The sequence below is a fragment of the Apis dorsata genome, unplaced genomic scaffold, assembly GCF_000469605.1.
Source record: "Apis dorsata unplaced genomic scaffold, Apis dorsata 1.3 scaffold_260, whole genome shotgun sequence".
NCBI lineage: Eukaryota > Metazoa > Arthropoda > Insecta > Hymenoptera > Apidae > Apis > Apis dorsata.
This window is the reverse complement of record NW_006263538.1, coordinates 16,944-31,773: the sequence shown is the minus strand read 5'-3', so window position 1 is coordinate 31,773 and position 14,830 is coordinate 16,944. Positions and strand designations below refer to the sequence as shown.

Sequence of the window (14,830 nt, the reverse complement as noted above, 5' to 3'; positions counted from 1 at the left end):
ATATATATATATATATAAGTGTTTTGGTAGCTTTTTTTGATGTTTTTCTTTAGCAGGAAAATCTATCACAAAATATTTTTGTGAATCACTAATTTTTAAAAGATCTTAGTAAAAATGTATATATTTTTAATATGTATATGTTTTTTTAACTTTTAATAGCAATTGTTATTAAATTCTAAGTAGTATTTTGGGAGAAATCATTTTTAATCGATAACAATTGAATAACTGTGGTTCTAAAAATATAAAAAATTTTTAAAATTGAAAAATTACAATTTTTCTTCAAAAACTGTATATTCTGGAGAAAATTATCTACAGATTCACATTCAACACATTGAATTTAAGAAGAATCTATTGAAAGTTACAAAATCAAAAAAAAATTAAAATCTATCGAAAAATATTATTACTTACAATATAATAATGATTACAACAGGTGTATATAGCAGACGACAGAGGTAACGCTTTAATCGTCTATCAAAATTCCGATGATTCCTTCCATCGATTGACTTCCAATACTTTTGATAACGATCCCAGATATTCTGAACTGACGATCGCGGGAGAAAGTTTCACAGTGCATGATGGAATTTTTGGAATGGCACTTAGTCCCGTGACGAACAATCTTTATTACAGTCCTCTCACTTCTCATAGTTTGTATTATGTTAACACGGAACCATTCACGAAATCGCAATACGAAGAAAATAATATACAATATGAAGGGTAAATATAAAAATAATTTTTAAAATTTCATGAAAGAAAAATAATTCACATTGTTAAATAGTGTGTTAATATATTCGTGAAATTTTTGTGGAAGATTGATTGTAAAGAAGAATATTTGTCAACTTATGAATCATGATTAATATGATTTCGAGTATATTTTAATTAAAAATTTTCAAATTGTTTCTTGTCGAATGTATAGTTTTACATTGTTAGATAAAACAAGGCAAAGAATATAGAATTCCCTCTCTGTCATATAAAATGCAAATTTAAATTGCTAATAACTTAATAAACTTAATAAGTTTCATAAATATTTTTATACATCAAAATTAATATCTTTTATCAATGCTTCACATATGTTCCACATCTTGTACATTTTTAATTAATTCTACATTTTTTATTAATTCCAGAATGCAAAATATTTTCAACACTCAATCGTCAGCTAAAGTTATGTCGAAAAATGGCGTCCTTTTCTTCGGACTTGTGAATAATTCAGCTCTTGGTTGTTGGAATGAGCATCAATCACTTCAGAGACAAAATATGGTTAGTAATTTTTTAATCTTTCTTCTTTTCTTGGCACATTTCCAGTTACTATTACTTATTATTTTTTTTTGTATGAGAAAGATATTGAAGAAGAACATAACAATAATAATTATATTGTAATTATAATTTGACAGAGACACGAATCACGTGATTCGATGCAACATTATCTTTGATCAAGTAATCATAGTGGAAATAATATGACTATATCATGTGTTTTCTTTCAATGAAATCTTTAATTAGTTTTTTTTTGTAAAATTATATTTATATTAATTATTTCTTAATCAGATTATCAGAGATGTAATTTTTATTGCGCTATCTTTTAATTAAATTCATAAAAATGATTGAATTTAGTCGATACGGTAATCACATCAAAAAATTAATCAATATAAATGTCGTTTTAAAATTTCTATAAACATACGCGAAGAAAGACATATTGACAACACTCAATCAAATAATCGAATTTATATTATTTACGTTTTTATAACAACAAATTTCTTTTCTGGAAAGAATTAAAAATAAAAATGAAATTATATTTAAATATTTAAATTTTCTAGAAAAAATTACAAATAAAAATAAAATTATATTTAAATTGCAGGATATGGTCGCTCAGAATGAAGAGACACTTCAAATGATCATTAGTGTGAAAATTATGCAAAATCTTCCATATTCCGGAAGGATGAATAGAATTCACAAGAATGAATACATATTGGCTTTAAGTAACAGAATGCAGAAAATAGTAAACAATGATTTTAATTTCAACAAAATAAATTTCCGAATTTTGGGTGCGAATGTAAATAATTTAATAAAAAACACTCGTTGTACAAATTCTGACAATCAGAATGACAATCAAAATAAACATAAGAATCAAATTCATTAGATCTTTTTTAAGATCATATTAAAATCTATAGATTAACTTTTTCTCGTGCTAAATCAGATATTTTTAAAAATTTATTTACATTATAAATGAATAAAGTAAATATCGTTTTCGCATGATATCTTTCACTTTTATTGCCCTACCTTTAAAAATTATAGTAAAATATAGAAATTAACGTGTACTTGTGTATATAAGAGTTTCAATTTCTTATGTTATATTTAATATAAGTATAATGTATAACGTATAAGTATAAGTAAAATATAAGTATATAAAATAAAAGTAGAAATAAAATAACAAATTAAAAAGTTAAACAAAACAATAATTGATAAAGGGATATAAAGTGTGAAAAAAAAATAAATTTTATATTACATTTGTATAACATTTTTTCCATATTTTATATAACAATTATTTAGTTACTTCATTAATTTCATTAATAAATTACACGAAGACCACTAATTTCATATCTAAATCTGATTCTTTGACAATTGATTATTTTTTTCTCAATTTCATTTTACTAAAATAGAATAACATTTCTTATGACTAAAATAAAAATAAATTTTTATTCAAGTTTTCTTTTATGTTATGCATATATCTTTATCTATCAGCCACGAGTAAGTATTCCCATTAAAAATTGCCAAAATTAAACATCATGATACGTGACATTTCTCTGTTTATAATATAGCAATGGAGATAATAAGACATCATGTATTCTAACAGCGATATTTGTCGCAGAGGAATTAAATTAGTTTTAGTGAACATATTAAATGTTGATAGAAAAATTAATATTTTTAAAATTATAAGAAATTTTGTATTTAAATTAGAGATTGTTGTACAATTCTTTTTTACATATTTTACAATTCTCTAAGAAGAAGTAAACAAAAAAATAAATCTTCAACAAAAAAAAATTATTTATAAGTTATGTATAATTAATTTTTTAACTAATTTATTGCAATTTTTTTTCTTTATTTGACGAATTTAAGTAAAGTATTATCTATAGACAGAATTAATATATTCATGGAACATCTTTGAAGAATCGATTCTGGGAATCAAAATATAAACGTTAACATAATCGACGAAAAAAATTTTTTTAAAAAATATGAAATTTAAGATTATGTAAAAACAATGGAACTTGATGAATTACAAGATCAAAAGAACAATTCACAATATCAGTAAGTATGATAATAATTTATATTTAATTCAGAATATTTTATAATTTAGAGGAGCAATGAATTATATATTTTTGGGATTTAAGAAATGACATTTTACATTTGCTGGAATAAAAATTAACTATTGACAAGAGAGAATTGTTATTAACTATAATAAATATTCTCTAGACTTCCTTTATATATATACAATATATTTATTAACAATTTAGTCATCAAAAATTAAACTCCATTTAAATTTTTGAATTTAAGATGTGTAAATTTTTCTAAGATCATGTATAAAAATTCATATGTTGAGATTTAATTAACGTTTTTATCGTTATTTATAAAAAAAACATTTTAGTTATATTAATTTTACACGATATTCTATATAAAAATATAGAAAAAAATTAAAAATGTTAATTAATTTTAACGAATAAGTTTTGTGAAAATTGACGTTATGATTACAGTTGCAAGCGATGATGATCTAGTATAATCATGAAGAATGTTTTCTGAAATTTTTTCAAATTTCAAAAATAAACACACCATGATAGAATATACATCTAAAGTATAATTACATTTAAACTAATCTGTAAAAAGAACCATCAAATATTTATATATATTTATATTCCATCTCTTATAGACTATATATATCTGTCTAAACTGCGTTAATTTTTAAATAAATTAAATAAATATTGTTTTACGTAATATTTTTTAATATAATTTCTATTTTTGAAAAATTATTTTTCATTAGCATTTGTCTTAGAAGCAATTATCTCGATTAATAGTTCTCTAGAATTATGCATAAAACAGAGATATAAAAAAAGAAAAACAGCTATGTGACAGAACAGATAAATGAAATCATGTAAAGTTTTTACTTAAACTATTTCTTTAGAAAATATAAATTACAACCTGTCAAATTCTAATCCTTTAAAAAATATTCGCAAGAAAATAAACAATAAATTTGAAAATTTAAAATTACAATTTACTTTACCTCTGTGAAGTACACGTCATTACCGCCTATATATAGACCGATCATTAGTCAAAATTCAACAAATTCTGCAGTTCACATATACTCTGCGTTCTCTTGAAATTGTCGTTTGCAAAATATTTGCAGCATCCAAGGTAAGTATTCCATATGTATTTATAAGCAATTTTTTATACAGCTGACAAGATGAAATATTTTGTAGAACAATGACAAGTTGGTTGTTGCTGGTGGTGTGCCTTGGCATAGCTTGTCAAGATATCACAGGCGCCACTGTTCGAGAAAATTCTTCGAGAAACTTGGCAAATTCGATGAATGTGATTCACGAATGGAAGTATCTTGATTATGACTTCGGTAGCGACGAAAGAAGACAAGCTGCGATTCAATCTGGCGAATATGACCATACGAAAAATTATCCTTTCGATGTCGATCAATGGCATGGTAAAATAGTCGTATTTTAATTAATATTATATTTTGTTTCTTGAATNATATATATTATATATATACACTCTTTCACTTGTTCAAGATATGACTTTTGTCACTGTACTAAGATACAAAGGTGTACCTTCCTCTTTAAATATAATATCTGAAAAAACTGGCAACGGTGGACCTCTTCTGCAGCCGTATCCTGATTGGTCGTCGGCAAACTATGAAGATTGCTCTGGAATTGTGAGCGCTTACAAAATTGCGGTAATTGAAACATTTTTTCTATGAATATTTAAAAAATTAAATTTTCTTTTGAAAGAAGAAAAAATCATTTGTTTTATGATATTTAGATCGACAAGTTCTACAGATTGTGGGTTTTGGACTCAGGTATTATCAATAATACTCAACCCATGTGTTCACCAAAATTGCATGTCTTTGATCTCAATACCTCACAACAAGTTAAGCAAGTTACGATGCCACATGATATTGCCGTAAATGCCACCACAGGAAAGGGAGGATTAGAATATTTAGTTGTTCAAGCTATAGATCCTATGAATACTATGGTGAGTTTAACCTAAAAAAGTAATCGTCTTCATTTTCTTGGAAATTTTTTATTTTACTTTTTTATTTATTTATTTCCTATATAATGAAAATTAAATAAAAAGATAATAATATTGCAATATAATAGAAAAATTCATAACTTTCGAAATAATTATATATTTCTATTAATTTAGATAACAAAAATGGAAGTATATGCTATTTCGCTTTTATATATAAAAAAAAATAATTTTGTAGCTTTTTTTGATGTTTTCCTTTGACAGTAAGAATTATCATAATTTTCTTAAGATTCCAATCGATTAATTTTTATAAGATTTTAATAAAAACGAAAGTACTTCTGATGTATCTTGGATCATTATTTAAACATATTTAGATATTTATAATTTAATAATCATTGTGTTATTTAGTAGCATTTTATTCGAAAAAAATTATTTTCTATCAATAACAATTTTTCTTTAAAAATTATGTATTCTGGGAAAGATGATGATTCTGCAAATTCGTATTTAGTTATTTACATTAAAATTAATAAGAAAAATCTATTGAAAGTTACAAAATCAAAAAAAAAATTAAAATCGATCGAACAATATTATTACTTATAATATAATAATAATACAACAGGTGTATATGGCAGATAACAAAGGTGATGCTTTAATCATCTACCAAAATTCCGATGATTCCTTCCATCGATTGACTTCCAACACTTTCGATTACGATCCCAAATATATCAAAATGATGGCCGCGGGAGAAAGTTTTACATTGCAAGATGGAATTTTTGGAATGGCACTCAGTCCCATGACGAACAATCTTTATTATAGCCCTCTTTCTTCTCGCAGTTTGTATTATGTTAACACGGAACCCTTCATGAAATTACAATATGGAGCAAATAACGTACAATATGAAGGGTAAATATAAAAATAATTTTTAAAATTTTAAGAAATAGAATAATTTACATTAAATTTTAATTACATTAAATAATGTATTAATATATTCATGAAATTTTTGTGGAAAATTAATTGTAAAGAAGAATATTTATCAATTCATGAATCATGATTAATATTCTTTTAATGAATCATGATAATATTAATCATGATTTCTAATTAAAAATTTTCAAATTGTTTCTTGTCGAATATATAACCATTGAGAAACATTGATGAAACAAGAGAAAGAATATAGAATTCCCTCTCTATCATATAATGCAAATTTAAATTACTAATAATTTAAAAAATAAGCCTCATTCAATATTTTTTCTAATTTTATATTTTTTTTAATTCCAGAGTTCAAGATATTTTTAACACTGAATCGATTGCTAAAGTAATGTCGAAAAATGGCGTTCTCTTCTTCGGTCTCATGAATAATTCAGCTATTGGTTGTTGGAATGAGCATCAACCACTTCAGAGACAAAATATGGTTAGTAATTTTTTAATCTTTCTTCTTTTCTTGACACATTTCTTCCAGCTGCTATCACTTATAGTCTTTTCTTCAGACGAGAAAAAATATGTGACATTACATTATCCTAATTACTATAAATTTGACAGAATTTTGATATTTGTCTTTGGTCATATAATGTAGTGTAATGTAATCGTAGTGGAAATAATATAACGTCACGTGTTTTTTTTCAATAAAATTCTTAAATCGTTTTCTTTGTAAATGTATGTTTATCTTAATTATCTCTTTAATTAACTCATCAAGATGAGTTTTCGCAAAATTTTAGTTGAATTCATAAAAATGATTGAATTTGATCGATTCGATAATCACATCAAAAATTAGTCAAAATAAACATTTTTAAAATTTCTGTAAATATGAGGAAATTACAGATGCTTTGACAATTAAATAATCGAATTTATGTCATTTATATTTTAACGATAAATGTTTTTTAGAAGTATAAATAAAAATGTTTTAAATTATTTTAAAATTACAGGATATGGTCGCTCAGAATGAAGAAACACTTCAAACAGTCGTTGCTATGAAAATGATGCATCTCTCACAATCCAACAACATGAATAGGATGCATAACATGAATAGGATGGATAAAATGAATGGAATGGATAGGATAAATAGGATGGATAGCATGGATAGGATGGATAGCATGGATAGGGTGGATAGGATGGATAGCATGGATAGGATGGATAGAATGGATAGAATAGATAGGATGGATAGGATGAATAAAATGGATAATATGGATAGGATGGATAGACAAAAGAATGAATATATGATGGCTTTAAGTATGAAATTACAGAAATTTATAAACAATGATTATAATTTCAATGAAGTAAACTTCCGAATTTTGGGTGCAAATGTAAACGATTTAATAATGAACACTCGTTGTGCTGATAATCAGAATAACAATCAAAATAAGCATAACAATTAATTAATCATTCTTTATATTAAAATCTGTTAATTAGTCTTTCTTCGATATAAACAAAATATTTTTTAAAATTTCTTTATATTATAAATGAATAAAATAAATATCGTTTTTGCATGATATTTTTCATTTTTATTGCCTTACCTTTAAAAAATTATGATAATATAGAAATTAATGTGTATTTGTATTTGTATTAGTTTAAATATTTCTTACATTATATTTATAATATGAATAAATGAATGTAATGTAAAATAACAGATTAAGAAATTAAACAAAATAATTTGAAAGTAGTAACTGATACAAGAACATAAAGCATTAAAAAAAAATGAATTTCACATTACATTTGTAATAAACAATATTACATTTTTTTTTCAATATTAAATTTTATATAACGATATTTAAAATAGCAGTTATTTCATTTTTTTCAATGTTTTTACAATATCTTTTGTGAAAATTATTATTTTGAGCAAGTATATTATTAATTAATTACATAAAAATACATTTCATTGATTTTACATCTAAATTGATTCTTTCACAATTATCCAAACATTATACAATATAATATAATAATATAATAATAAATTTCTGACAATTGATAGTTTTTTCTTCAATTTCATCTACTTTACTAAGAGTTATCAATTACGTTTCTTATATTATCTAGTAGAATAGGAATAAATTTTTATTCAAGTTTTTATGTTATGTATATTTTATAATACTTATCTATCATCAAGAAATAAGTATTCTCATTAAAAAATTACAAAAATTAAGCATGGCATCGTGACATTCCTATGTTTATGATATAGCTTTGACAATAATGAGACATCATGTATTCTAGTGTCGAAATTTATCACAGAGAAATTAAACTAATTTTAGTTTATAACATTGAACATTGGTAGAAAATTAATTATTATTTTCACAATTATAAACAATTTTGTGTTTGAATTAATATTAAACATCGTTGCATAATTCTTTTTTATACTTCATACTTTTTTCATACTTTTTCATAAACAAAGTACTTCAATAAAAAATAAAAGTTATTTATAAATTATGTGTAATTAATTTTTTAACTTATTTCGTACAATTCTTCTTTCTTTAGTTTACTAGATATAGTATTAATTATAGGAAAAATAATAATATTCATTTAATACATTTAAAAAGTTAATTCTGGAAAACAAAACAAATGCAAAAGTTAACATGATATTCAAGATTTATTTATTAAAATATAAAAAATTAAAGTTTGCATTAAATGAGAGATGAGAGAGAGAGAGAGAGAAGAGATATGATTAAAGATAGTTTTATCTCTGTCACATCTCTTCACTTTCTTTGTATAATCCAATATTAAATTGTTTATATCTTGGTAAGTTGTAATCAATACCAACTTTTTAACTTATTAACTTCTTTTAAATCAACACTTCAAAAATATTTTAAAAGTATCAACTCTTTTTATATTTTTATGTGATACTCATAGCCATCAATATTAATTATTTACAATATTTTCGATCTGAATTTCTATATTCGATTATAACTCGAAATATAATATATTGCCAATCGATGAAAAAAATTTTTTTAAAAATATATGAAATTTTAGGATTATTATTAAAAACGAAAGAACTTGCAGAATGACAAGATGAAAACAACAATTTATAATATCACCAATGAATACCAGGATAATTAATTTATAGTTCAAAGGCCAGAATATTTTACGATTCAGAAGAGGAATGTCTTGAATTATTATATTTTTCGGATTTATAAATGATACAGTTACTGGAATGAAAATCCAGAGAAAGAGAAAGAGAAAGAGAATATTGTTATTAACTATAAATATTTTTATATAGTATATATTTGTTAACAATTTAGTCATCAAAAATTAAACTCTATTTAAATTTTTCAATTTAAGATGTATAAATTCTTCTAAGATCGTGCATAAAAATTCATATGTTGACATTTAATTAACATGGTTTTATCTAGCTATTTATAAAAAAATATTTAAATTAATTTTACACGATACGATAAAAATATAAAGAAAAATTAGAGATATTAATTAATTTTGACGAATAACTATTGTGAAAATTGACGTTATAATTACGGTTATAACCGATGATGATACTATTAGCTAATAATATATCCAATATAATCATTTATCCATTTTTTAGTTTCATTAATTATTCGTTACTTTTTTTTATTTGTTTCAAATAATCGAATATATTTTTCTATAAACAACATATTTTTCTATAACAAAACATATTTTAACCAATCTTTACATGAAAATTAAACTTGTGTCACGTATAATAATAAATATTTTAAATTATCGAATGGATCATCAATCACATCAGCAAATGTTTGATGAGAAAAAAGATAAATGAAATTAAAATAATTAGGAAATTGCAGAATCGACATTAATAAGACTTATTAAACTTTTCTTAATTTTCATATTTCTTTAACTATGAAAAGATGTTCCTTTAAATTTTTCAATTTTCAAATTCAGATGTAAACACACAGATAAAATACACCGATTGCATTTAAACTATAAAGAGAACATCATATTCTTTATATTATATCTCTTGTAGACTATACGAATTATTTGTTTAGACTTAATTTTTAAATAAATTAAATAAACATTATGAGTTACATAATATTTTTCAATATTTCTTTTTTTGAAAAATTATTTTTCATAAGTATTTGTCTTAGTAAAAGCAATTATTATCTCGATTAATAGTTCTTTAGAACTATGCATATGATAGAAACAAAGAAAAACAGTTATGTGACAGAACAAATAAATGAAATTTTGTAAAGTTCCTACTTAAATTATTTCTTTAGGGAATATAAATTACAACTTGTCACGTTCTAATCCTTTAAAAATATTTACAACAAAATAAATAAATAATTAAAAAAATTTAAAATTACAATTTACTTTACCTCTGTGAAATACATTATCGCCTATATATAGACCGATCGTAGTAAAAATTTCATAATTTTTGTGAGTTTACGAGTTCTATTCTACGTTCTCTTCAAAATATTTGCAATATCCTAGGTAAGTGTTCCACATGTTATATACAATTTTTTATTTGTCTCACATAATGAAATATTTTTATAGAAAAATGACAAGATGGTTGTTGCTGGTATGCCTTGGCGTAACTTCTCATGGTATCACAGGCACCATTACTCCAGAAAATTCTTCAAGAAACTTGGCAAATTCGTTGAACGTGATTCACGAATGGAAGTATCTTGATTATGATTTTGGTAGCGAAGAAAAAAGACAAGCTGCGATTCAATCTGGCGAATACGATTTTACGAAAAATTATCTCTTCGATGTCGATCAATGGCATGGTATCATAAAAAATTTTATTATTATATTATTATTATATTATTATTTTACTTGTCAAAATATTTAATAATCAATAATCTTCATCACTCATATTTTTTGATTTTTGTGTTGATAAAAAATATTAGATAATATTTTGCATTTCTTGTTCAAGACAAGACTTTTGCCACTGTAATAAGATACGATGGTGTGCCTTCCTCTTTGAACGTGATATCTGATAAAATTGGCAACAGTGGACGGCTTCTACAACCGTATCCTGATTGGTCGTGGGCGAAGTATAAAGATTGCTCTGGAATCGTGAGCGTTTACAAAATTTCGGTAATTGAAATATTTTTTACTATAGATATCTTCAGAATTAATATTTTTTTTGAAAAGAGAAAAATTCATTTGTTCTATAATGCTTAGATTGACAAATTCGATAGATTGTGGGTTCTGGATTCAGGTCTTATTAACAATACCAAACTCATTTGTTCTCCAAAATTACTTGCCTTTGATCTGAATACCTCACAGTTACTTAAACAAGTCCATATACCGCATGATATTGCCGTAAATGCCACCACAGGAAAAGGAGGACTAGTATTTCTAGCTGTTCAAGCTATAGATCCTATAAATACCATGGTGAGTTTAAAAGTAATCATCTTCATTTTCTTGGAAATTTTTTATTTTTCTTTTGTGTTTGATTTGTATTTTTTATATGGTAGAAATTCTCTATGTGTTTTTAAATTAGAAATTATTTAATTATTATTATGTGAATAATATTGTAATATGATAACAATTCATAATTTTTGAAATAGTGAAATAATTTTTGAATTATTTAGATCAAAAAAATTAAAATTTATATTATTTCGCTTTTATATAAATAAAAAAATGATTTTATAATTTCTTTTTTATTTCCTTTAGCAGAAAAATTTATCAAATAATATCAAATTGTTTTGTAAAACTAACTTTGTAATTTTCGAAAGATTTTTTTAAAAATGTATGTATTTTTGATGTTCTTTTACGTTGGATCATTATTTAAATACATTTACATATTTATAATTTAATAACCATTATGTTATCAGTAACATTTCGTTCGAGAGAGATCATTTCCTATCGATATTAATAAATAACTATTGTTCTAAAAGTAGAAAATTTTTTTAAAATTGAAAAATTACAATTTTTTTTAAAAAATGGTATTTTGGAAAAGACGATTTGCAGATTCGTATTCGTATATTAAAGTATATTAAAAAAAAATAATATATAGTATAGAAAAAAATCTATTGAAAATTACAAAATCAAAAAAAAGTTAAAACCTATAGAATAATATTATTACTTACAATATATAAATGATACATTAGGCATATATGGCAGACAACAGAGGTAACGCTTTAAGTGTTTACCAAAATTCCGACAATTCTCTCCATCGATTGACTTCCAATACTTTCGATTACGATCCACGATATACCGAATTTACGATCGCAGGTGAAAGTTTCATATTGCAAGATGGAATTTTTGGAATAGCAGTTAGTCCCGTGACGAACAATCTTTATTATAGCCCTCTCTCTTCTCGCAGTTTGTATTACGTTAACACGGAACCATTCATGAAATCAGAATATGAAGGAAATAACGTGCAATATAAAGGGTGAATAATTTTTTTAAATTTTATATAATAGAATAAGTTATTGTTATTTATCCTGTTAATATCCTGTTTATAAAACATTTTTGGAAAACTGATTCTAGAACAGTTTTTCAATTTATGTTTCATGGCCAATACAATTTTGAGTATTTTTAATTGAAAATATTGAAAATTGTTTCCTATATATATTTCACATTGAAATATATTGTTGGATAAAATATAGTCTAGAATATAAAATTCTGTCTTTGTTATATTATCATTTAATCTAAATTTATATTGTTAATAACTTAATAAATAAGCTTCAATTAATATTTTTATTTACATCATGATTAATATTTTTTATCGATGCTCCACATCTTACACATTTTTTATTAATTTTAGAGTTGAAGACATTTACAATACTCAATTATCTGCTAAAGCAGTATCGAAAAATGGCGTCGTCTTCTTCGGTCTTGTGAATAATTCAGCTCTTGGGTGCTTGAACGAGCATCAACTAATTCAGAGACAAAATATCGTTAGTAATTTATTAATCTTCTTTCTTTTCTTGGCATATTTTTTCCAATTATTAGATTTAGCATCTTTTTTTCCACATGAAAAATACATGATATTACATTGTCCCAATTATAATTTGACAGGAATACGAGTCACATGATTCCATGCAACGCTTGTCTTTGCATGGAAATCAAACAATTATAATGGAAATAATGTAATTTCATGTTTTTTTTCAATAAAATGTTTAAATCGTTTTCTTTGCAAAACTACATTTATCTTAATTATCTTTTAATCAAATCTTTAAAATCGCTTTCTATTGCACAAACTTTTAATTAAGTTCAAAAAAGTGATCGAATTTGATTAATTTGATAGTCAAAAAATAAGTGAATATAAAATTGTTTTAAAATTTCTGTAAACATAAAGTTATAGATGCGTTGACAACAATTTAACTAAATAATCGAATTTATGCCATTTACGTTTTAGCAACAAATGTTTTTTAGAAAGAAGTATAATAAAAATGAAATTATTTTAAAATTACAGGATATGGTCGCTCAAAATGAAGAGACACTTCAAATGATATTTAGTATTAAAATTAAGCAAGATTTTCCACAATCCAACAGAATTAATAAAACTGAAAGGAATGAATATATGTTGGTTTTAAGTAATAGATTACAGAAATTTATGAACCATAATTATAATTTCAACGAAGTAAACTTCAGAGTTTTAAGTGCAAATGTAAATGACTTAATAAAAAATACTCGTTGCGCAAATTTTAATAATCAAGCTCATCATTCTTCAAAATCACATTAAAATCTGTTAATTAATCTTTCCTTGATGTAAATCAAATATTTTTCAAAATTTCTTTATAAATAAATAATTATTATAAATGAATAAAATAAATATCATTTTCGCACAATATCTTTTACTTTTATTTCTCTACCTTTAAAAATTACAATAATATAGAAATTAATGATTACTTATATTTATATTAGTTTAAATATCTCTTATATTACATTTAATATGAATATATGAAAATAACAAATTAAAGAAAAACAAATTAAATTAAAAAAAGAAGTTAAAGTTAAATAAAATAGTTTGAAAGCAATAATTGATAAAAAGATAAACCATGAAAGAAAAAAACACTTTTTCCAAATTTTATATAATAATTATTTAAAATAGCAGTTATTTCATTGATTTCAATGTTTCTACAATATCGTTTGTTAAGGTTATCATTTTGAGCAAGTATATTATTAATTAATTACATGAGGATACATTGATTTCACATCTGAATTTGATTCTTTAATAATTATTCAAGCACTATCATATTCTGACAATTAATTATTTCTTCCTTGATTTCGCTTTATTAAGATAGAATAACATTTCTTATGAGTAAAATAGAAATAAATTTTTATTCAATTTTCCTTTTATGTTATGTATTTTAATCTATCATCTACGAATAAGTATTTTTGTTAAAATTTACCAAAGTTAAGCATCGTATCATGACACTTGATATGTTTCTATTAATAATATAGCATTGGCTATATATATTGGATAATGAGATATTGTCATTTATTCTAGTGTCGAAAATTATATGTCGCAGAAAAATTAAGGAATTAAACATTAAATTGTTTATACCTTGATAAGTAAGCATTAACCAAATTTGATTTTACTTTTAATCTTAAATCGATCCTCCACAAATGATCCTCTTAGATATATATTAATATTATTTATATGTATGACAAGTATTTATAACAGATAACATAGATTATGTATTAATTATTTATAATAGTAGCAATTTCG

At 23.6% G+C, this 14,830-nt stretch overlaps 3 protein-coding genes across 5 annotated transcripts in view; all 3 read left to right on the top strand.

Moving 5' to 3' along the window:
- LOC116184856 (major royal jelly protein 5-like) overlaps positions 1-2,247 on the top strand; it is a 3,733-nt gene extending 1,486 nt beyond the window's left edge. Inside the window, exons 4-6 of the mRNA XM_031510778.1 lie at positions 431-714; positions 1,122-1,254; positions 1,850-2,247. Coding sequence (XP_031366638.1) covers positions 431-714; positions 1,122-1,254; positions 1,850-2,131 — 699 coding nt within the window. The 3' untranslated portion in view covers positions 2,132-2,247. The remainder of the gene's footprint in view (positions 1-430; positions 715-1,121; positions 1,255-1,849) is intronic.
- LOC102678123 (major royal jelly protein 2-like) overlaps positions 1-14,830 on the top strand; it is a 34,778-nt gene that overhangs the window by 14,453 nt on the left and 5,495 nt on the right. The window contains exons 2-4 of one of the 3 annotated variants that reach the window (XM_006616353.2): positions 10,696-10,928; positions 11,078-11,241; positions 11,329-11,541. In XM_006616353.2, coding sequence (XP_006616416.1) covers positions 10,700-10,928; positions 11,078-11,241; positions 11,329-11,541 — 606 coding nt within the window. In that variant the 5' untranslated portion in view covers positions 10,696-10,699. The remainder of the gene's footprint in view (positions 1-10,695; positions 10,929-11,077; positions 11,242-11,328; positions 11,542-14,830) is intronic. The other 2 variants (XM_031510773.1, XM_006616354.2) reach the window with 2 other exon arrangements.
- Positions 4,268-7,705, top strand: LOC116185714 (major royal jelly protein 5). The gene is made up of 7 exons (XM_031510772.1): positions 4,268-4,395; positions 4,461-4,696; positions 4,782-4,945; positions 5,032-5,244; positions 5,858-6,141; positions 6,514-6,646; positions 7,158-7,705. The coding sequence occupies exons 2-7, from the start codon at positions 4,465-4,467 to the stop codon at positions 7,605-7,607; spliced, it is 1,476 nt and encodes a 491-aa protein (XP_031366632.1). The 5' UTR covers positions 4,268-4,395; positions 4,461-4,464; the 3' UTR covers positions 7,608-7,705.

Coding starts and splice junctions, on each gene's coding strand:
- LOC116185714 (XM_031510772.1), top strand. CDS start 4,465: ATGACAAGTTGGTTGTTGCTGGTGGTGTGCCTTGGCATAGCTTGTCAA. Junction 4,946..5,031: donor TGAGCGCTTACAAAATTGCG/GTAATTGAAACA, acceptor TATGATATTTAG/ATCGACAAGTTCTACAGATT. Junction 6,647..7,157: donor CACTTCAGAGACAAAATATG/GTTAGTAATTTT, acceptor TTAAAATTACAG/GATATGGTCGCTCAGAATGA.